At 39.5% G+C, this 23,019-nt stretch overlaps 1 protein-coding gene across 1 annotated transcript; it reads right to left on the bottom strand.

The window, feature by feature from the left end:
- Nucleotides 1-489: 489 nt before the first annotated feature.
- Nucleotides 490-22,737, bottom strand: LOC124180158 (PDF receptor). The gene is made up of 16 exons (XM_046565282.1): nucleotides 22,709-22,737; nucleotides 22,478-22,547; nucleotides 12,339-12,719; nucleotides 11,830-12,128; nucleotides 10,791-10,898; nucleotides 9,911-10,113; nucleotides 8,395-8,498; nucleotides 8,171-8,315; nucleotides 7,637-7,739; nucleotides 6,538-6,655; nucleotides 6,402-6,471; nucleotides 5,615-5,700; nucleotides 4,560-4,743; nucleotides 3,591-3,705; nucleotides 3,332-3,440; nucleotides 490-2,054 (listed from the first exon to the last, which is right to left on the bottom strand). The coding sequence occupies exons 4-16, from the start codon at nucleotides 11,963-11,965 to the stop codon at nucleotides 2,042-2,044; spliced, it is 1,494 nt and encodes a 497-aa protein (XP_046421238.1). The 5' UTR covers nucleotides 11,966-12,128; nucleotides 12,339-12,719; nucleotides 22,478-22,547; nucleotides 22,709-22,737; the 3' UTR covers nucleotides 490-2,041.
- Between the last annotated feature and the right edge of the window lie 282 nt (nucleotides 22,738-23,019).

Here is a 23,019-nt window from a genome sequence, read left to right as displayed (position 1 = left end):
TCATCACGATCACTGTTACTATATTTTCTTACAACTGTTGCGAAAATTTAACGCTTGTGCAACAATAAATCGATGTTAAAGCCTTATTTAACTAAAAAAGTGGAGTACACCTCACAAACTGACTTTGCGTTGTAATAACCAAAAAAGGATCGACGATAGCGCAAAATGGTTACGCGTACCTCGTTTTTCGTAATCCCAACAATATTCAAACAGTTTTTTTTAAGAATACCTGTCTTACTGAATTTTTCTAGTTATTATAACGACTGAAATTTTTCTCAGTGAAAAACTGCCAAATCGTCGCTTGACATTCCTTACTTTGGAGGGTGGTTTCACCCCCTTAAAGTGTCTAATGGCAGATGAAAAAAAATATGTGTCGCTTAGCTTTTAGTCTACTATGCCGTATCACAAAAGAAATCAAATCGGAGATATCGTTCCGGGATACCTTCCTTGTCAGGGCTGCTCGCACACCTTATTTTTTGCAACTGCGCACATGTTAATCGAGTATTTATCGTTGATGTGCAGTATTCGGTGTTCAGTATTATCTGCTAGTAGTATCGATTTCTTCCTTATTATTTACGTCTTAGTCCTAAACTACACGACTCTTTTGCAACGTGGTTACTTATTCACCTCGATTCGCGATGCAGAATAAACAATTTATTTTCAACATGTAACATCGTGTTCCCTTGTTTCAGACGCATTATCCAATGCACATTATCACACTCATTCCGATTACCATGTATGAAAAAATAATTTTCTAATTAATAATATAATACACTATATCCGTCACACTTTAAAAGATCGTTCGAAAATATATTTGACACTGAGTTGTAAACTGTAATCAACTGACAATTCATGACAATAAACATGCCTCTGTTAGTTACGTACTTGTAATATCCTCGATTCAATTTCAACACTACTTGACCCCAATTTAGAGGCAATTTAAGACTGATTAGACCGAGCCAGATGAGATGTGAGTGCCGAATCGACTTGAGGGAGCGATGAGAACGTTTTTACTTGAGAATAACTTTTTTCCCCCAATCATGGAATACATTCCGATTACGATGAGTGTTGTACGCTTATTCTTACTTGAATATCAATCCCCTCGTCAAATTTATTCATTCCAGACATGAATATCGATTATATAATCTTATACCTTAATGCCGGCGAAACGTAGGAAATTTAAAAAATAATCAAGTACTGGTGTTTGCTTAGCTACAGGCGATCATGCATTCGGGTTTACAACACCCATTTACGTATAATTGACGCTTTACGTGTTACATGTATGTAGATTGGTCGGGATATTTTTCGTATCGTCGTTAATTAACAGTTCGTCGTCGCTGCGTATAAATGCCGCGAGCAAAAAAGGGACCTAGCTGACCAACTACGGGTTGAAAATGATCGTATTATCCTCCACTTTGACCCTCGAAAGCTTCTCGGAATTGATTCCTTGAGTATCCGCGTACCTTCCCTTCTATATTTAGACTCGACGATTTCCACGGAGCTTTTGCGGACTGGCTAATGATCGCAGGGTGGGTGCATTTTCGCTGGGCCAATTTCGAAGATGAACGATGTAATCTCGGTTTTTCTTTATCTTCGTCATGAAACGGACCACCAGATAGTGGAAATTCGGGTCCAGAATAAATCGAGCAGAACTTGTCACCCCAACGACGTCGGTCCGTCTGCATCGATCTTGGAAACGTCGTAGCGACTTAAAAGCGACCTTCAAAAGCTGCGGAAGGATCACGTTGAGGGGGCGCGTATCGAACCTTCGAAGTCTTGAGGCGAAAGGACGCGTTCACTCACTCCCGTAGCTTTTTGGAAAATCTACCGGCGTCCGTTCATTCGTCCTGCAGATAATCAAGAGACTCCGGACTGGCGGCTGGTATCAGTGAAAAAAATCGCTGCCACTCTTCAAGTTCGCAATTGCGGTTCCTCGTCGGGATGAGAGTCGTAAAATTCAGCCCTGAAGGCCGTCCACCACGTAGACTCGGTGCCGCCAACCCCAACCCCTTCCGAAGCACCATCCACGGCACCACCGAGGTCAGACCCTCGTCCTTGAACACAAAACGCCACGCGGCTTTCCAGTAGTGTAAATTTGAACAATGGATCAGAGCGGACGCAGTATTGCGAAAATGGAGGAGGGAGCGAAGGTCGTTTAACAGGGTTTGGTGAAGAATCACAGGGTGAGGAATTGTGCGGAATGGAATACTTTTAAGCAGGAACTTTTTATTGCTGCGTTCGAAAAATGACACGAGGATTTTGCACACGCCAGGGTTAACCATCGGGTATGAATTTGGAAATATGAGTGAAAACAGAAACAACTGTTAACAGTTTTTTAAGGGATTATACGCAGTCGGGAGGCCGAAATAAAGCGATTTTTTTATGGATTTTGGAGTACCTCTAAAAATTGATGTCTTGCGGTGAGCAAGATATTTCAGGACTGCATTGTCCGAAATGAAAGAAAAAAATAAAGATTTAGTAAGTATAAGGTATTATCTGATCTTTGGTCGAAGGATTACGCAAAATATCAATATTTAATAAAACGGCGGCTTATCAAATAAAAAATTCGATTTTCCACAAAAATGTTCGCTTTAATTTGTTTAATTTGACTGAAAAATATTTTCATAAAGCTTGTGTTAAAATTTTAGAGTAATGTCGGTTCAGCCGTTCCGGAGAAATCTTGCTTACAGACTTTGAAAACATAGTTTTGAAAAAAATGCGTTCAAAGTTTCAAAAGCACTTTCATCAAAGGCTCTGGGGCGTTTTTGCAAACGTGCGCGTAACTGCGATAATATTTACCCGATCGACATGAAATTTTCTGTGTATATACTTGAATATACGTACATTACGAGAATAGAATAAAAAAACAAAAAAGAAACGAAGAAACAATAATCCTGCTTGCGTATAAGTCCTTAAGGTGAAAATCGCTGAGGTAAAGTTAATTTATTCATTTCTGTCTGTTTTGAATCCCCTTGACGCGATTCTGTTCATTAAACGTGGGTACGCGGACCTTGAGACGTTTATCATTTCAGTTCCAGCTGCGTGATCAGGGTAGGAAAAAGACAAACAAAGAAACAATTAGCAACCGAGGTGGAAACCGCAAATTCGGATCCTGTGTGTTCATTAATCGGACCGTTCATGCAGATTTAACGATTCCCTGCAAGACAATTTGGTCTGAGAATTAATCTGGAACAATCGAGCCCCACTTTCACCACAACGTTTTCGATTAGTCAGTTTTTGCCGCTTACGTTTCGTGGGCAACCGAAAATTGAATAGGAGCCCGGCTTTTGCGTGCATGATACTTTAGGCAAACGATCGATGGGCAACTCACTCCGCCGGCTCCTCGGCCACCGAAACGTCACCTTTTCGGCAGCAAAGGCGTGTCCAATTCCTTCGATTCAACGGCTCCTTTGTCTTCTCGTGATCCTCAAATTCTATCGCTGCGAACAGTTAATTAGGAGACTTGAAGACGAGGGGGAATTAATCTTCAAGGGTTGAGGAACATCCGCGGCTTTTTACCCTCGCCGTAATTGGCTGCGGGTACCGTTTCAAAATCACCGATTTATTCGTTTTCAAACAATGGGACATACCTGCCGTTATGCGATGAGATTGGCAGGCGCTGTACGCTAATTGCCTCCTGTTACGAGGATCCGTTCCTCTCGACGATAGGTACGTTGTTATTGTCTTGCTGAGCGCGAGTCGAACCTGAATTACATAAATTTTATAAAACGAACTCGTCGAATTGTATCGACGCTTACGTCATGGATCACGTCCAATATAACATCCATGAGAGGCCCGAGTTGGATTGTATTTTGAGAACTTCGAAAACTACCGAGCTTTCGAATTTCCAGAGTACATCGAACGGATACCGTTACTGCGTTACTTATTTTCAAACTTTCAATCTTTTCTTTTTTCAAGCTGCCACTCGAAAAGTTTGTGACAAATACTGAAAAAAGAAACTTTCGTAAAACCTGGATGAGGCATCAAAATATTTAGAGGTCGCTGTCGATTATTGTAATATTTTTTTAGTTCTTTTTATTTCTACACCTTACGGACTTACATTTTATTTGTATCGTGGTCCGATTAATCGTTCACTAATCGACAGGAAACTGCGCCTAAGCGTCCTTTAGCCGAAGGATTAATCGTCTCTGAGAGATTTGGATAACAGTTTTTGCTACCGAAATAGGAGTATCGCATCACCTTGATGTCCCCGTTTCGTTTTCGGTACAGATTTTTATGAACGATGATTAATTGGACCACGAGTCGGACCAGTATTTGTCGCAAACTTTTCAAACAACGCTAAAAAAGGAAAAAAAATTATAAAAACCGAACCACCCCAGTGTACATTAGGTCTGAATCGTGGCTATACATGAGAATTTGACAGTTAATTTTTGGTCGAAGGTAAGAAGAGTAGACGTCAATTTGAAGGTCTGATCCTCTATTGACTAATGTGGTCAGGAGGTTGAAAAAGTTGAACGGAGGTCTGCCGGAAACCGGGTGGATCGCTTTGACTTCGAGGAGAGTTTAAAGCGTCGCTTACTTTCAAGAGCCGGGCTCACCTCGCCGTTGAGAAAACAATAAAGGCTGGCGACAAAGAGTCCTTGAAACGAAGTGAGGAAGTGGGTCGAATAGGACCACAATGCGAACTCCCACACCGCCTTATCCAGTGGCGCCTCTGCCATGGATATCAAATTCGTGATTCCCAAAAGCGGAAGCAGGACCACCGCCGCTCTCACAGCCTTCCTGCAATGCCACAACGAATCTTAGATCAGGGACTGCGTTTCGGAAGAGGCGAAAAAATGACGAAAAATAATCAAAAAATTCAATATCATGCCTATTACCGAGTGGACCACGAACTTAAAGACTTCTTTTCTCACACGACTGCTGTGCAAATGTCTAAACGTAGACGAAAACTTTGAAATCGGATAGATCGGATCGAAACCACCGTGGCTTGATCATTTTGAGGCTTATAATTATAAAATTGCTTCGCTTCTGCTGTTCGGATTTGTTCAAAATTAATTACTATTACATATTTGGGATCTTGTTTCATTCGTATTTACACTATCATTGGGGAAAATAACGTTGCTGGAGATTTTTTCAACCGTTTTTGCACTTTCACCGGATTCATCCTAAGATCGCGGAATATAAACAACGACTAAGTTTAAATTTTGTACCGATTGGCAGAGTCTCGGACTTCGTCTGCGTCGATCCCGTTCTGTCCGGAAACTTTTCTGTTGAACGAATCGGAAAGTTTAAAAAAAAAAAAAAAAGAAGAAGAAGAAGGAAAAAACACAAGAGATGAGAAAAGAAACAAAGGAACAGATTCTACTCCATTACAGTTGAAGGAGGGAAGAAAAGTTAAAATAGTGGATTCGAAAGATTGTAAGGTAGTGCAGTTGGGAGAAGAAAAAGAAATACTTCTGAGACTTTGACGATCGTAAAGTTTCTTCTACGCGTCGTCCATTTTTCACGTCAACGTTCATCACTATCGCGTGTACACTTGAATTGAAAATCGTATCTGGCGGTAAAAGTTTTCCAAACACTTTGATTAAGTTTTCTTTCGCTTTTACAAAGTCGTAAAGTCCGCATACGTAATCAAGAAAATACAACTTACCGAACTTGTTCGATCTCGCTTGTGTGACTCTGTCGCAGTTTCACCACCAGGACTCGAATGATGTTTAAAAGGAACAAGAAGTTCAGCTAAGAATGGAAAAATCGTGATAAGCGGGATTAAATTACGGAGAATGGGGTGCAGGGTTATAATTATCTTCCGTCATCCCTTGTACTGTGCAGTGGGACATTCTAATTGCGATTTGCAAGTTGGTTAACCACGATGTGCTGGTTAATTGAATTGAGTCTGAAATCCACGGCGAAGTTTAAAGGCGCAAGAAAGTTGTTGAAGGTGAATTCCGTGATAATTAAGGGCGGGAAATTTCTAAGGTTTGGTTCTGTGTTTGCGGGGTGTTTAAGGTGGTGCTTTGGTCGATTTCACCCCTTCATTTATCCATGCGAAATCCTGATTTTTTTGGCATTTTCACTTGGGAAAAAAAAAAAAAAAAAAAACAAACTTTGGAATGATTAGAATTTTTTGCGAATCGATAATTGTTTACAATTGGTATGATTAAACGTATGAAAAAATGGTATTTCTGTGAATATAATTCGTTGGCGCAGAAATTTGATAATAAACGTATGTGTGTTAAAAATGCTTGGAATTCATTGGTTGACAAACAGAGATCTCGGAATGGTCATTAGATTTCCAAAATTCAATGCGTAAGGATTACTTTCACCCTCTTTAGGGGTGCGTAACGATAGTTTTGGGGTTCGCACCTATTCTAGTCCTAAAATCGTACCATCTCACAATAAATATTCATATGAATCTCATTCAAGAACACTTATCTTACCAGTATAACCGCCATTCTGGGCCCTTCCAGGATCCAGAAGTATAGGGTCAGGTTGTAGCCCCACCAGCATCTGCGACGGAAAACGCACATGAGGAGTTTGGCGAATGCACGGGGACTGAATGGTGATGGGACTTACTTTGAGGGGTGGTAGTAAAATGCCGTTACTATAGCCCAAGCCAAGGTCATTAGGACCGGGCAACCCCAACCGACGAAACGGTACATCCGGTAGTAGGATGTCTCTTGGAATATGGTGACTAAAAAAAAAAAAAAAAATTGCTGTCGTATTGCTGTGAACCTCGACGACTGCAATTCTAACTTGGTTGAAAGTTTTTCGGATAAAGGTAACACTTAAAAAAATATTTCTAACGCATTCTGTTTTCGTACAAACATCTTCGATTCGTTAGTGTTAAAATTTTCTCATACTTCACCCCTTTTCCAAAATTCAGGTATATTTATCATAAATTTTATTTTTTATTTTCATTATATATGTTCTGAAGTTTTAAGTTTTATACGATTAAAAAGAAAAAAAAATAAATAAATAAATAAATAATAATAAATGACTCGATTCCAGAACTGCCCTTAAAACGATTCTCATAAAGAATAAAAGTTTGAAATTGGTGAAAAAATTTCAAGTGCTCAGAAGCTTAGGGAAACGAAAAATTGATCCTAAATATTGCCATTTCTGGGAATGGTTTTGAGAGCTTTAAAAAAAAAAAACAGAAGCGTATAAAAAAAACTTTCGAATATTCATTACTCGAAGAATTTCGATTCAAGCAAAAGCAAAAATAAAAGAAAAAAAAAAAAAAATACCGACTATAAGAAGTGTTCTATCACCTAAAAACTTTTAAGCAAATTAGAAATGGTGAAATTCGGTACGATACCGGGTCGTTGGGTACGGAATGTCCCATTAGGTAGTATTTATGACTACGTGAGAAAATTTTGTGTCACGACGGTTCCTGCTGGAGAAGCTTTCGAGCACTTTGTGAATTGATTTTCACTCAACAAGTCGTTTGGCTCGTTTCCAGCGGCAAGCGAAGAGCGGCGAAGTCTAAGGGTGGGGGTGGATCACGTAATAGGAGATTCTTAGAGGTGCATGTTTCTCGCGACCTCTCGGTAATGAGGAACATCGCTCTGCCCTGTTCTTTGTGCAAGACGCCACTTCGGCGAGAACCGTCGTGATTTATGGCCATGTAGGGTGTTTTTTACTGCAGTGCAGACGGAAAAAGCTCACTCACCGGTAATAACATTGTGCAGGTAAAGACCCTCGATGAACATCCACAGGAACACCGCCGTTCTTGCATATTCCAGGAGGATGTAGCTCGCCTCGCAAAGGACTGGCTAGAAGCGTTCGGTCTTCGTTATAAATTCCCTCTGCCCTTTGCGATTCCGCATCGTTATCGCGGCTTGCAATTCGAGTGCAGCAAAGTGCCGGGGAAATTGTTCCCTAGCGAAAGAGTTGCTCGCGCAAACTTTCGCTACGCGTTCAATGTGCTTCGCGAAATGAGTGGGGGAAACGAATTGGACATAGCGAAGTCGCGAGTTAGGACCATTGAAGTAGAGACTTGTTCAGAGTTGCTTCGGGTCAAGAGGAACAAGTTTTGCTCCCTGACAAGTTCTAACAAGGTTCAGGATTCACGACAGCTGCTCCGTATCGCGAAACATTGCTTACTTCCGATTCGCTTCAAGACTTACCGCCGTCAATTGATACTACGAATTGTTAATTAGCCGCGTCAAGTTTCTTCTTTATTTGTTCAACTTGAAGTTATTACCGTGTTTTCGATGCCACGACTGACTCCGGTAGCCTTGGTCCTCAGCAGTGCTTGGTCTATGTACAGGGTGAGGCGAATTAGGACTTGCATCACCATAGCCACGAAGAGGTTCTTGTGGATGCGGGTTCTGGTGTTCCTCAGGCTCCTGAAATCGATTTGAAAATCTGAGCTTCGACGACAGGTTCGAGCAGAAGCGAGAAGTAGAAAAGTCCGTGGAAACTCACCTGAAGTGACAAAATATCGCCAAAGACACGAGCAATGCGGCGAGAGAAACGCTGAATCCAACGATTTCCAGGTTTCTGGTTCTCTGCGCGATGTCCAATTTCACCTGTCAACATCAAAGAATAAACAACAGTCGCCTTCCGCCCGTCTAGACTGATTGCATTAGTCACATCAGAGCTTTTCATCGTTACTTCTAAGCCAGCATTCGCATGGACTATGAAAAAGTCGGAGCATGCAGGACCCCGAATCAACTTTGAGGATCAAAGGAAAATTGTCGACTGTCCCGTGGGTGCACGTTCGCATACTTGGTCGTTTGTTGACCCCTAAAATGCATGCAGCCATGAATACGTTGCATCGATCGCTGACTGTCAACTAGGTTGAAACTTTCCCTGCGGCATGGACAACCCTGTAAAACTCATGTCCGGGTAAAGTATTTGATGCGTACATAAACATATACACACGCAACGTTTCAACAATCTGTAATTCATACGGGCCAGTTAAGCTCGGTCATTGGCTCCTGATACCGTTTACAAACCATCGAATCTCCGATAAAACTAAATGTTTAGGTATAAAATGAACAGCATTAGCTTTAAACAAGACTCGAGAGATTAGATAAATCAAAACGACTCGTGATATCTTTTTCTACTTTCTTCAAAACTCCTGTTCAATCTCTTTTTCTCTTTTACTTACGTAGCTCTAAATATGCTTAAAATCCTCATAAACAACAAACTAGTGAGGATAGATGAATATTTAAATATCAACACTACCATTAAAACATATAATTAACAAAGAAATTAGAAGTCAACTCTAGCAGTACTAAGAAAACAGAAAAAAAATGTTTCAGAAGATTTACGTGATAGAATTGTTTAAAAATTTTTTTTCAAAGATCCGTAGCTAATACCTACCGAACTTAGTGTTCAGTTTTATGGGAGAGGGAAACCATCGCAGGACTGTGTAATTGAAGAGATTTACCATGTTACATTTGTATACGCGATTAAAAGTCGAGTCGTGCAATTAAGCACATTCACATGATATGAAATCAGTTTCGAAAAGCAAACGTTTACTCAGTTGTCTGCGGTCAAACGTATCAGAGAGGGTGAAATTTGATTGCTGCCAATTTGAGGCATGCTGATGAAATGGTTCGAACCTCAGCGTTGGAGACAGTACTCGATGTTCCGCGTATCCGAATATGAATTAGTACTTGCATCTTATTTAAATGTAATCAAATTGTTCAATTGTTATTTTACCCGTTGTGCTTTACGGGACATAATGTAATGAAAAACTCCAGATGACTGGAAAGCTGTCCGCATTACGTGAACAGCGACGAAAACATCTCATTGGAATGAAAACGGTGTCAAATGAACCGCGGTTTTACCGAAAAAGAGACGAGATGCGAAGCGAAGATTGAAAGAGGGGGGAACCTCACAGAATCTGTTTGGGTCACACCTAGAAGCCTATTAGAGGAACGTGCCATTCCATCGTGCAACGCGCACATTCAGTCTGTGATCGATGGTGTACCTTGGCAGCGTCTTCGCTTCCCGAATAGAGCTTGCGAATGAGCTGAAGCATTTCTGGGGTGAAGCAAGGCGTGTAATTCGTCCAACCGTGGGGTTCGCCATGAACGTTGTCGGGGACCCCCGAAACCGGGGAACCGCGAACACCAAACGATCCTTCTCGACCTTCCCACTGCCCGTCCTCACCGCACCGTTTTTCCACGAATTCTGCAAACAAACGAGACATTTTTTTGGTGATAAAGTAATCCGAAGCTCCGTGGATTGAGTTTAGGTTGAATGCTTTGGTTCGATTACAGAGGTCAACTTTAGTTTCTATGCCAGACTGGAAGTGGGTAGCCGGCTATGAGTGCTCAGCTCACATTATAATCAATGCCAGAAATCAAGTTTGAACCTTACTGCAAGGCTAGAATATGTAGGTAGATTCATTTAGTGTTTGACTTGATTGACGTTACGTCAAACGGGCAACCAGGTAAATATAATAATGGAAACACGGAGGGATTGTAAACATCCTTTGAATTTAATCGAAGTAGTCTGTTGCTGCGGGATGTAATTTGGATGCGGTGAAAGTTGGAGAGAACGATAGTTTAACATGCCCCAGAAATTCCGCGGTGTAAGAAGGAGAAAAATCATACAAAGTTGGTAACGTGAAAACGAAAATAATAGAAATAATAGAAGCAAGAGAAAGATAGAGATGACACATTGGCGTAATAGGTCGAGTATGCATACAGTAAAAACAAACGTGAAGAGAAAAACTAAAGATAGAAGAGATAAATGCAGATAAGAGGCAAACAAATCGTAAGAGTATATATAGAGAGAGAATTGAGTAAGGAGAAAAAGAAAGAGAGAGTGAGATTGCCTGCGAGGTTACATATTGCGGAACTTACTGGTTGTATCTATACCGTTTTCCCTCGGGCATCTGTGCCTCGCCGAAGTGGAAGCTTTGGTCGGTGGCCAACATAAGATCGAGTCCCAAGCCCAGTTGCACCAAATTTCTGAAACCCAATGAGAAACGTTCCCGTGATTTACCGTTGGGTACAAATCGTTCTTTTACCATCACTATTGGTTCATATTTGCCGAGCTCAAAGTCTTGCTCTAATAAGAATCACTAACTTTCACGCCCTAAATTATAACGTTTCATGACAATCATTCTCGGATATTGAGAGAAGAAAATACGCCGCGTATAATGCATAATTTTTTTCTTCAGGATCGTAAAAAGCGTGGACGATTTCATATGTGATGCAATGGACAAAGACGGTATCCCAGGTCGATCTCTCCAATTTGATTTCTTTTGTAATACGTTACAGTAGACTAGAAACTAAGCGACAGGTGTTTTTTTTCATCTGCCATTAAACACTTTAACGGGGTGAAACCACCCTCCAAAGTAAGGCGCGCCTAGGGGCAATTTGGCAGTTTCACTCACAAGAACGTAATAATTTTTAACCAATCCAACTGGAAAAATTTTCTCACAACGAGAATTGAAAAATGTAATTTTTTCAATAAAAAAAGACGAAAAAGAAAAATCTCCCAAATCGTTCCTTGACACGCCTTACTTTTGGAGGGTGGTTTCATCCCCTTGAAGTCTTTAATGGCAGATAAAAAAAAATACGTGTAGCTTAGTTTTTAATCGACTAAAACATATTAAAAAAAAAATCAAATCGGAGAGATCGATCTGAAATACCTTCCTTGCGAGCAGTGTTCTTCATACCGATATCGAGACTACGATAACTTGGTTCGGTCATTACTGGATTTCGTCATCCAAGCATCGACCGTGTGAAATTTTCATATCATATTATACTTGTGAAAGTAAAGTTTGGCGAAATGTCAATCAAAGTTTCACTCCGAATGGATGAGCGACGTCTCTTCGCACTTCAATGAAGTATGAAATTAGGACGAGTCAAGGAGAATTAACGATATCTTACTCACCTCCAGCTGGTAGCAGAAAGTTACGGTATCTAAGGCCGCAGGTAACCTGAGACGCGGTTTGATTGTCGCGGAAGTTTTGGCTTCCTCCACTTTCCTCCGTCCTGCTCGCGTTCATGTTGTTGAGATAGTCCATCATCCGATTGGAGATACGGATATAACGACACTGCCAAAAGTCTCCGAGACTCTGGACTTCTACCTCGGTTACAGTTTTCAAAAGTAAGGAACCTTCTCGCTTTTTATTTGTCTTTATCTAGGCATTGATTAAATTCCGCGGCTCCAGGATCGAGAACAGCTGAAAACTGATCCGCAATGTGTAGAATGCATTAAAAACTTGACGTCCTTAGTAAGACTGAACAAATGTAAGATGAGCTTGATATAATGTAACCCGTTTGAGATCATTAATTTCTTAACTACTCAAACCGAAATTTTCAGGTGCCCCAATTTTTTTTCTCTACCAAAGGGATTACTGTAATGGATAGAACTGGTTAAAAGTCGATCAAGTTACTGACCCTGAGCCTCTGTTTCTTGACTTTTCAAATTTTGACGTTTTTCGAGTCAACTGTACACTTGATGCTGCATCCTTGAACCCAACCAACATTTTATCTCTATAATTTCGTTTTTGGTTCAGCAGAGTTGGGCCGTCTTAATTTACACCACGGGCAGCAGGATTACCGCGGGTCAAGTTGGGATCAACAAGTCGTCAGCGACGATGCGTGCAGGGACTCTGAGGATCAGCTAATGGAGATAGCTCAGCCTACGTTTTGCTCCAGCTCGTATGATTGTATCCTTGATAGGCCCACTAAGTCTCCGGTAAGACGATGACGATTCGACCGATACGAGGGAACCTTCATTTTCCCCGGAAGTGCATCTTCCTCAAACGTGGATGAAATCTGCATAAAGGATACAAAGCGTTCAGTTACGGTTCGCAAAGATCTGTTAACCCTTGGTGGATCCACCTAATTCACCCAAATTCAGTCCTCACTTTTGGATGACATTTCGATCGGGCAGAGGGAAAGAATTCGAAGAAGTTAGGCTGTCAAGTTTCTCTTCCCAGCTTTATTCGCGGTGCTTTATTGAGAAAGGAGGCAGCTGCAAAGACACGCTGAGGTGAATCCCTTTCAAAAAAATAGTCGTAATCATGAGAGCGTGGAAGAGAATTAGTTGGAACCGAAATGAAATCAGGAAAAGGAAAAAGAACGGTGCTTCAGTCGAAACTCACGCGTCAACGAACAATCTATTTGAGTATCGTTGCTCCTTGAAAGTGTTCAAAGTAGTTGAAGGTAATGATTAAACTTCTATAAGGCAGCGTCGCGAAGTAGGAAGACGATGGGTTGCTAGTTTGATATTAGTTACATCAGGAGGCGGCTTGCGCAACTCGCAAGTTTACTTTTTCAAGCGTCAGAAGCCATTTTGCGAGAAGTTCGAAACTCTGATGTAACATTCTTCGTAACCCTTTGCTATTCAAGCTTCAATTTTCTTTTTGAACACTTGAAGCTACCGTGCTTCACTTCGTCCAAGAAAAGAAGCAACAGCTGCATTCATGTGAAGTGATACGGACTCTTGCAGAACAGAGTTCGAAAAGTTGATTTAATAAACTTTCAGCAAGCAAACATTACAACTTTATCATGATTGGCCGATCACGATGATGTTAGAACGGTCCGTTTTTTTTTTTTTTCACATGTTCGGTCAAATTCAGCGACTCACCGTATTTATGTATTGTCATTTTTGTATAGCTTTCGAAATTCTCCGATTTTTTTTTTTTTAATCCGCAATTGTCTTTGACATCGTTACAACTAATTAACTAAAAAACGGTACAATCTTGATTCTCGTTTCTTACGATTTTTTCGAGGCATACTTCACGCTAAATATAATCGTCAAGTATATGAAATGGGGCTATAATTTTCTGACAAATCGCTTACCGCTATTTATTTTGCACGATTATTCTCACATTGCGAGAAAAACGCGAATTCTAAGACAAAGAAGCTCAACGCTTCTGAAACGCGTTCACAACATCTCCAAAACCCTCCGAAAAAAGTATTTCTTTACTCTAACAAAGGCATAGTAAGCGAAAGTTATCACTTTAAAGTGAATCGGTTAAAATTTCAATGCTTGAAAGATAAAATTCTTGTACAGAAATCCCGCAACACGAATTATCAATTGAACAAATCAGATATGCGGGCAATATTTACTTTGAATCGATTGTAAACCGCGCTTCATAGATGCCCGCATCGTCTCACAAAACGCACTCATCCCAAAGTAAAATGGAAGTATTCCCGGGGTTTCGAGTCGCGGATCGAAGACTCGAGTTTGTTCATTCCGATCCAGAATACCGCTTGCTTATTCCTCGAGTAAGCGATTCAGGTTCAGCCGAATTTCTCCACACGCAAAGCTCGATTCACAACGAGGCTGTGCGTGAGTGCGAAGAAGGGGGGAAATTGCTGAGTACACAGAGCTGAAGGATCGGCGATGGGACGAGCTTGCAGGTGTAAAGAGGCTCGCCTCGGCTTCCTTCGCCCCGAGTGGCCAGGCAGGCAAATCGTCCTTCACCCCCCGCCCCTCTTCGCCGCTCACCGACACGAGCTTTAATTTCGACGCCTGTCCGAGGCTTCGAGTCAATTAAACTCAAGCAACCGTGTCGCTTGTTCAACCGTATTGCGGGTATGATTCCGTTTCCATCTGGGGACCGGACTTCCAAGGAAAGCGTTATAAAGCTCGGGTGGGAGAGCTTTTCGTGATTGGTCAACTTCGGAATAACGTAAAAAGATGAGGAGAATGTATACACGATTCTCGTGCCCTCGGACGGGTCATCAGAAATTTAAATTGCAAACAGCAATTTTTAAAAACGCGTACACGCGTACACGAATGATCGATAATTCGTTATAACACTCGGGTATCAAGGTTTGATGATACAGGTAAAATATACATAGGTGAAGTACATGGTGAAAAACATGAGATATACTGTTGATTTAAATTTTTCACAAGCCATGGCTACCAAGCTAAAAATAATCGATGTACCGATTAATCGAGTAGAAAGAAATGATCGAAGACGACTTGATTGAATCGGTAAAAATTAATCGGTTGATCGATTACTTCGTGTTTTTTTGAAACGGTCCACACGAAACCACAAATTTCGGATATTTCAGTATGTACTCTTAATAGCGGAATAGTCTTTTGATGATTTATAGTTTAATTGAAACTATATTTCAATTTCAGGTGAAAATATTCATTCATCTTTCACTTGTTATATCAAACAGGTACTTGGTAAGTAAGACAGTGTTAATAATTGATACTCCAATCACATTAATTGATATCGTATTGCGTCGTTCGTGGGGGTAAAAAACAAAAAACGATTGTGAGGAAAAGTAATCGAGTCGGTGGATTAGTCGAGTTTTAAAAATAATCGATTATTTCCGGTCATTCTTATTTTTCACTGCAACTTTCACCCTCACTGTATGTACGATAAGCACCCTCATAATTCCAATTCAGCGCTTCTCTTGTTTCCCTCTCGTTTTCGGTTGTATAGTACAGAGTTTGCAGAAATTGAACTGAAACGGGGAGAATTTCACTGGCTTATTTCCTCGAAGGTTTGCATATTGTATTTTTAGACGTGGTCTGCGTTCTGTATTGCATTTAATATTTTGTAGTGAGCTTCTCCGGCTTTGAAGAATTCGAAAAATGATGAAAATTTTAATTCCCTTAAGCCAACCGCTGCTCTCGAGTACCTACGCAAAACTCGAGAACGTTTTTATGTGTTGGCGTGTGTGTAAATACGCGAAATAACTCGTGTGGCACGATTTACGGATTCAAGAAGAGTACAGTCGGGACAAAAATCAGTCGCAACAAAAAAACGTTACGAATCAAATATTCCAGAAGTGCGACTTAAGCTCGTGATATTGAAAAAGCTCCTGTCGTTCGGAAGAAAGAATTCAAACATTGAATGTCTATTGTAAACAATTTTTTTGTCTTCAACTATGTCAGAGAAATTGCGTCATCTTATTATTCTTCCGTTGAAAAATTCTCGTAGTTTGCCCGATTTTAATGAAAAATATCTCGTTTCGTTCCTGAATGAATTTACTAGAAACCGCTTGAGGCGGATTTTTTCTTGAGCTCGTCTCTTCGTGAAAAAGAATTTTGACGTGTACGATGATCGATGTAATTTCCAGACGACAAACTCACGATTCAGCAAAAAATACGTCACTGCTATCCGAAGTTCAAAATGCAGACGATTTTTGTAGAATTTATTTGCTAAAAAAACCAGTTACTGTCTATAACACGGATTATTAGGTGGAATAATGTAATTTTTATGACGTTGTTTACATAATGAGATGTTAAAACTTGGAACTTGGTATTTCAAATTTCTTTTCTTTATAACGAGGACCTTTTTTTCACACGATCAATATCACTAAATTAGATCCGGTGACACTTTTTAAATCATTCTTTCATCACTTCTTTTGTTTCAAGTCTTTTTTGAACTGACTGTACGTCCTATAGATCCTTAAAAATGAAATCGCAATGCTGCTTTCAGTCGCGTTTAGATCTGTAAATGCAGTGCAGAGCGGTTGAAGTGCCTACTTATTGCCGTAATTGCACGAGAAGTTGGACGGTGAGTTTGAGGGATTTATTTAGTTGGAACAATCGAAGATGAAGCGAAGTTTCCTAGTAAATAACGAACTGCGATTGATTGACCGAATGGATCGCAGCCACGTACCAAATTTGACGGGGGTTCGAATCGACGCTCATGAATAAAAATCAGTCTGATCGTTGATTTCGTAGAATCGAATGGCGATTTTCAGGGATCTGAGAGCAGCGAATCCACTTGGAACGTGATGAAGCGATGGAAAATTGGCAGGTAGGCAATCGATCGATCCGGACTCTCAAAAGCTGGAGCATTTCGACTATCGCGTCCAACTTCTCGAGTGCGATTTGATTCAGCCCCAAAACGCCGATTAAATATGTCTGCCGGGGGTGAAAAAAGTCTCATTTTTCACGTCACTTATCCGGGAATTTCTATTTTGTAATGCTTTACATCCAAAGAATTGCATCATTTCGGTTGACCGATCATCTGCAGCGATTCATGACTATCGAGTTTATCGTTGATCTGAATTTGATGTTTTGAGTTTGGTGTTCGACTCTTCAGATATAAGAAACGAGAACCGTGAGAGCAGATGAAATTTTCAACACCCACTTATTTCGAGTTTGGTTTTTGTGCTTTCCATGGTCTGGAGTTTGGGCTTGGCGATAGAACTGTTTTCACTGTTTTCTGTACCACGCTGTAGAAATTGGGCCGAGTTTCTAAAAAAGCCATATTTTGCAATCTCAAAATTAGTGATTTCTATTCATATCTACTTCATTATGTGATTTTCACTGATTACCAATGATTACCCAGCGTTCTAAGCGATTTTGCTCGATTGTTTAATTGGCTAGTATCACAAGAAATCAAAAGACGTCACTGGAAATCAATTTATACACCGGATAATTGTTGGAAATCAACGAAAGTGGGTGCGTAATAAAATTGTATGAATCAATAGAATATTTATGTACTTAATTAAACCATTTAGCGTTCGCCGCAAATTTTTGAAAGATTTCCATAATTTCTTCAACACTGTTATTCGGTTTCAAGTGATTAAAAATAATTTCCAATAGCTGTCCTTGTCACATTGATTGATTTCTCGTTATTTTAAAAAATGCTTGAGTTACCCAAATTTCTTCGATTTACAATTTGATTTAAAATTTGATTTCCCACTGTTGAATGTATGATTTCCATGAGTGAAGAATCTCTCTCTCGGAATCGAACGATCCCTGTGATACATTTCCAGGGTATCATTATCGAGGCAGGATTTCCAAGAATTTTGGACACCGGGATTCTACGCGTCTCTTTCCGCCTCCTTCCTCCTTTTTTCTGCGTCAACCCTCGACGTCAATCGCCGTCTTGGCGGACTCCTGCCATCGTGCTTTATCAGGAATCAAAGAGCTTGCGATCTAACGGTTCCACCTCACTCTCAAGGTCAATTTTGTATCTGGCTTGTCATTACTAAAGGGTGACGTTATCACGTCGACCGAAAGTAATCGCGAGACTGATCGAATACGTAGATTGAATGAAATTTCAATCATCGTTGTCTTTTCATTTGCTCCGAATTTCATTTGTAGACTAATCGAGTAATGCAGTTTTTGGTTTGTTATATGAAGGCTGGTGGAATTTTTAATTTCTCATTTAAATCTTTACACAGGTAAAAAATCGTTCGATTTTGGGGAGAAAAACTTGTGGACTTTACCTTGGAGTTAATACAAGATAAAACAAGCGGCTTTAGACTCGCCGCGAGTCGGCTGACGAACTTCCGGCTCTCACACTGCACGTTTCAATTTTATAGAGAAAAAAAAAGAATAATATCGAATTCCAATTTCGAAATACAAATTCAGATTCGTAATTAACGATTTTAAAGCTCTCGAATGCCGTATTACGTGAAAATATGGCGTTTTTTTTTTATTTTTAACCACTATAATGGATTCACCGTTACAAATTTTGAAAGTCTGACCCTGGATTCGTTATCACTGACCGAAAAAACTTTCATCTACTAATTTCTAGCAAAATCGTAATATTTTTAGATTTTTTCCGCCGTAATGAATCGCCATTTTAGATTTATCGATCCGACTTCAGATTTGTGATCAGCCACTCAAGATATCGATGAGTAGGTACGAATTTTCATCAAAATACAAATGTTTTTAGTTTTTTTTTTCTTCAGCTTATCGAATACGTCAAGTTTAAATTTTACAAATCTGGCCTTAGATTCGCGATCAGCGACCCAAAAAACCTCTTGGTACGAATTTTCATTCAAATCCATTCAAGATACCATAATTTTTATTTGATTTCTCGGACTTTCGTTACCTAAATAATTGACAAAGTACCGAACCGATCAAAATCAGAGTCTAATCAAAATCCGGCAACTCGCTTTCGTGATATCGTCCGGAAATGGTCGAGAGTGATTTCGGACCTCGAAACGTTGAGATCTGGTAAAAAGTCAACTTTTCATTTCCGAGATTATTACAATAAAATCCTTTTTCTCTGAAACCAGAGAAGCGGAAGGTTTACAAACAGACCACAGCCGTGAAGAATTCATGCGAATTCACCATGTTTACCACATTTGTTGTAAAATTAACTTTGGAGCGAATCGTCGACGCGATTTTGCAATTATATCGTACGCTGCGTCGTATTTACGTAAACCTGACGGCGTTCCTTCGGTGATACAGCTTTACGTAAGCCCGTGAAATTCGCAGAATTGTTACGAAAATTGTGTGCATCTGTATTTGACATTAATATGCAAATGCTTGCATAACAGGGAATTGATTTGGCTCCTGTTGTCAAGTCGCTGCAGATAAAACGCGAAATCCTTTAACCTGTGTAACCGATGGGAATGGAGAAACAAACAGAGGGAAGAAACCACCGATAAGAAGAACGGAGAAATTTAACTTGAAACATGAAAGTGACATTCGGGCCATGCGAAAACCGCTGTTTGACAATTTTTTGTCCAACTGTAATCGTTATACCCATTCAATTGTCGAAACCGCAACGTGAAACGTGTTGTTATTAAAAATTCCCGATAACCGGCCTCGCAGTCACAAATGGATATTGTACTTCGCATTGATTTACATTTTTGCTCGAACAAAAAATACAGTTTTTCTGTTATATTTTTTTAAGGGGTTTCATTGGTTCGAACAGGCATGAAAAAAACGTATTTTCTCTCTTTTTTTTATTCAAATTTTAAGCATACAATAAAAGAAAAACAATTGAAGCATATTCTGTCGAGTTTTTGTTCGAAAATTTTGAAAATTCAGATGCTGGAAAGTAGTTTTTGGAAAAACCAGTATCCTCGCGGTGGCTAAGATAAATCACGATAGATTCATCTGAGATAAAAGAAAAGGTAAATATTTTCTGTTAGTAGGTGAGTATAGCTAGCGATTGAACGAAGGATTTTTTATTTTTTTTCTTTGATTACGACTTATTCTACAAGGTGTAGAACACACGGTCTAGGTTTTACCAAAACTTGTACTTTTTTGAACAAAACTCTGCCAAAAAAACAAATTTAATTGTTTTTTTTAAATCCTTCGTTCAATCACTAGGTGTAGTCACCTACTAACAGAAAGTATTTAATTTTTCCATTTCAGATAAAATAATCGTGATTTATCCTGGCCACCGAGAGAATACTTTTTTCTTCCAAAAACCAGGTCTCAACGGTTGAATTTTCAAAATTTTTATAAAACATCGTTCAAATATTGTTCTTTTATATTCGTAAAGTTATAATAAATTAATTCTATCACGATAATGGGAAAAAATCATAGAAAATGTGTTTTGCTTCGTTTTGTTTGTTTGTTTTTTTTTTTACCCTTCAAAACCCAAAATGTAACGTAGAATTTCACCACTTTCTTCTGGTGCTAAAATTATCGAAAAATGAAATTAATGTATCGCGAATTTTCGTACAGCGTAGGTACACGTAAGACTTGCAAAAAGGATTTCGGATTTCGGAGAAATCGGACGATACCGATGAGAAAATTCAATTGCGTTGTCGGTACACGTAGAACAGACATGACTAGTAATAATGTTCGTGATGTGAATAATATACTCGGTCTGAGGCACGTTTTTCAGCCTTCGCAAGGCAAGATTTTCAAAAATGTACCGAGTTTCGTCTGAACAAAATTTTTTGTCACGAAAGTAGATTTTTCCCTCTATACACGATGTTTGCGAAAAATGTTCAACTCGCGGGTAGAATATGTAAAAAGAATATTAACAAAAAAAAAAAAAAAATGAAAATTCAGCAAAATTCGTTGCTTTGCATAAAACTGAAAAGAAATTTATATTTTGACAAACTTATGATACCTGCAGCAAGAAATACGTGTGACTATCGTTATTCAAGATCTATACACTCAGACTGTTCGTGAAAAATTTCATTACAAATAAAATCAACTGTATTGTTTATAACAACTAAAAAAAAAAAATAAATAAAAAATAAAAAAGCGTTATGAATACGAAATTAATATCTTCGATAGTGTTGATTGGATGAGATGTTCAGAGTTCGAGTTTAGCGCTACAAAAATTGTTCTTTTTAGTCAAATTTGAATAGACTGATTTCACCAGCAAGTTTCAAAGCCATACCCTTGAAATTTCATTCAGACGAAATCTGGGGGCTCGATTCATTTCTCGAATAGTAATAATCCGCCGACCATTACGCGATTCAAAATCGTCGACGATCGCTCTTAATCGAGGTGATATTATCCGGCGAGTCGTCCTTCACCTTCCCACGCACCCTTTTTTTCGAGCGATAAAAAGAAGTAAAATAAAAAAAAAGCATTTTGCCGCCCCATTGTTTGATCAGGTTCAACGTTGAAAGTCTCAGAAGATTTTTGGAGGGTATCAAATGTCTGAAAAATCTGCCGTACAGGTACGTCACGAAATTTAACGAACCCCGCAAGACCGTGTTTCACGAAATTGTCAAAGATTGTCCTGTAAAACGACGGCGTAGAAATCTGAATGCAAATTTGCGACTCGAAATTATTGAAATTATCGTCATTCCGTGAACCTATAATCCAGGATTGTATTCTCGATATATCAACGCACCGGGTGTCGTCTAAAGAGCGTCTAGACGATGCGACAGCGGCAATTATCCTGACTGAAATTTACCAGGAAACGTTCAAAAACGACGGTAAATTTATACATCCACGGATTCAAAATTATATCTCCAGGAAATATTCATCAACGATAATTTATCGTAAACTTAATTAGGCTTCAAATTTTATTTTGTAAAATTACCTTGGTCCCGACAATTCTTCGGCTCGGTGTTCCAGACAAAAATTAAACGTGATGGAAAATATACAAGCGAATTAAACTGCGGACCGTACGATTAAACGGGCAAAATTAAATCATGAGGCACGGACGTAAATACCGTAAAATATTTGACCGAAAATCAATTTTCATTCATAATACAGACCCGCGGTTTACCGTTTTAATACGAACATCGAATGTTATACCTATACCTGCAAAACTGATATGAGGCAAGAAAAAAAAAAGGGTGGGCGGGGGGGGGGGGGGGAGGGGTGGAAACGAAATGAGAGGAAAAAGCGAAGGGTAAAGGATCGCGTAAAAAGAGAAGCGGAGTTGCAGCAATCTAACGAAGTCTTCGATATAATTATCCCAACAGAAATAATTGATTAACGATTATTTACACAAGAATTACAGTATCCAATGACAACTTGTTCAGCTTCGTCGGGAAGTGAATAAAAATCTCTGCCCAATGTACGAGAAATATTGGTCGGCTTTTCGAAGTTCATTTGTAAAATTTAAAATTGTTGCAATAAAATTTTCTACCCTGAATTACGAGAGTCGTAATTTATTATTTTTTTTTTCTTTTATCAACGGTCAACGTGTTTTAAATCGCGATGCAAATCAATGTTCGGGATAATTTTCTCCGTCACAGTTGTTGAAAACGTTTTGTATGGTTCTAAGTTAGCGAAAGTAAAAAGTAAATGAATAAGGAAGAGAAACAAGATAACTACCAGAGTGAAAAAAACATCTAATTACTCTACATTGTATTATTCGTAATTTTAAAAAAAAAAGAAGAAAAGAAGAAAAGAAAATTAACAAACCATCGACTTGATATACCTCTTTTCTCCATTTATCTCTGGCTTCTTTCCACACTCGACTTCCGTCGTAACGTTTCTCTTCTCGTACACTTGTAACGTACAATAAACATGTAATGCGTGACGGTCGAGTTTAGGGTAAATTCTTGCGTAAAAAATCGTCTTTTATTTTTATACTCGTACGTTTGAATGCGTATCATTCGTTTTAATTATGTTCAATTCAACAAGGATCATTGACAGCGAATGAGCCTACCTTGGTACAACGTCTCGTCGCGTTAAAGGGCGCGCAGCAACTGCAGAACCGTTCCGTTCCGCTTCTTGCGGCCTCTCGTTCCTCTCGTGTTCACAGCGTCGCGACGCTCTGCATTGGTTCTCCTCTCCTCCCACCCTCGGCCACGTGGACTCCTTTTCACCCCCTGCTTAATCCCCTGGCGTGCAATATTTATCCAACGCGATAATTATAATTATAACATCGTTCAGCGATAATTTGGCTGTCGTCAATTTGAGAAGAGGAATGTTTAATTCTCATTCTATGCTTCAAGGTATGAATTCCCATTAAAGGGA

The sequence above is a fragment of the Neodiprion fabricii genome, chromosome 4 (assembly GCF_021155785.1).
Source record: "Neodiprion fabricii isolate iyNeoFabr1 chromosome 4, iyNeoFabr1.1, whole genome shotgun sequence".
In the NCBI taxonomy this organism is placed as follows: domain Eukaryota; kingdom Metazoa; phylum Arthropoda; class Insecta; order Hymenoptera; family Diprionidae; genus Neodiprion; species Neodiprion fabricii.
Note: the sequence above shows the minus strand (reverse complement) of the source record. Positions and strands in the feature narration are given on the sequence as shown.

Coding starts and splice junctions, on each gene's coding strand:
- LOC124180158 (XM_046565282.1), bottom strand. CDS start 11,965: ATGATGGACTATCTCAACAACATGAACGCGAGCAGGACGGAGGAAAGT. Junction 8,316..8,394: donor GCGATATTTTGTCACTTCAG/GTGAGTTTCCAC, acceptor AATCGATTTCAG/GAGCCTGAGGAACACCAGAA. Junction 7,740..8,170: donor GTCGTGGCATCGAAAACACG/GTAATAACTTCA, acceptor GAACGCTTCTAG/CCAGTCCTTTGCGAGGCGAG.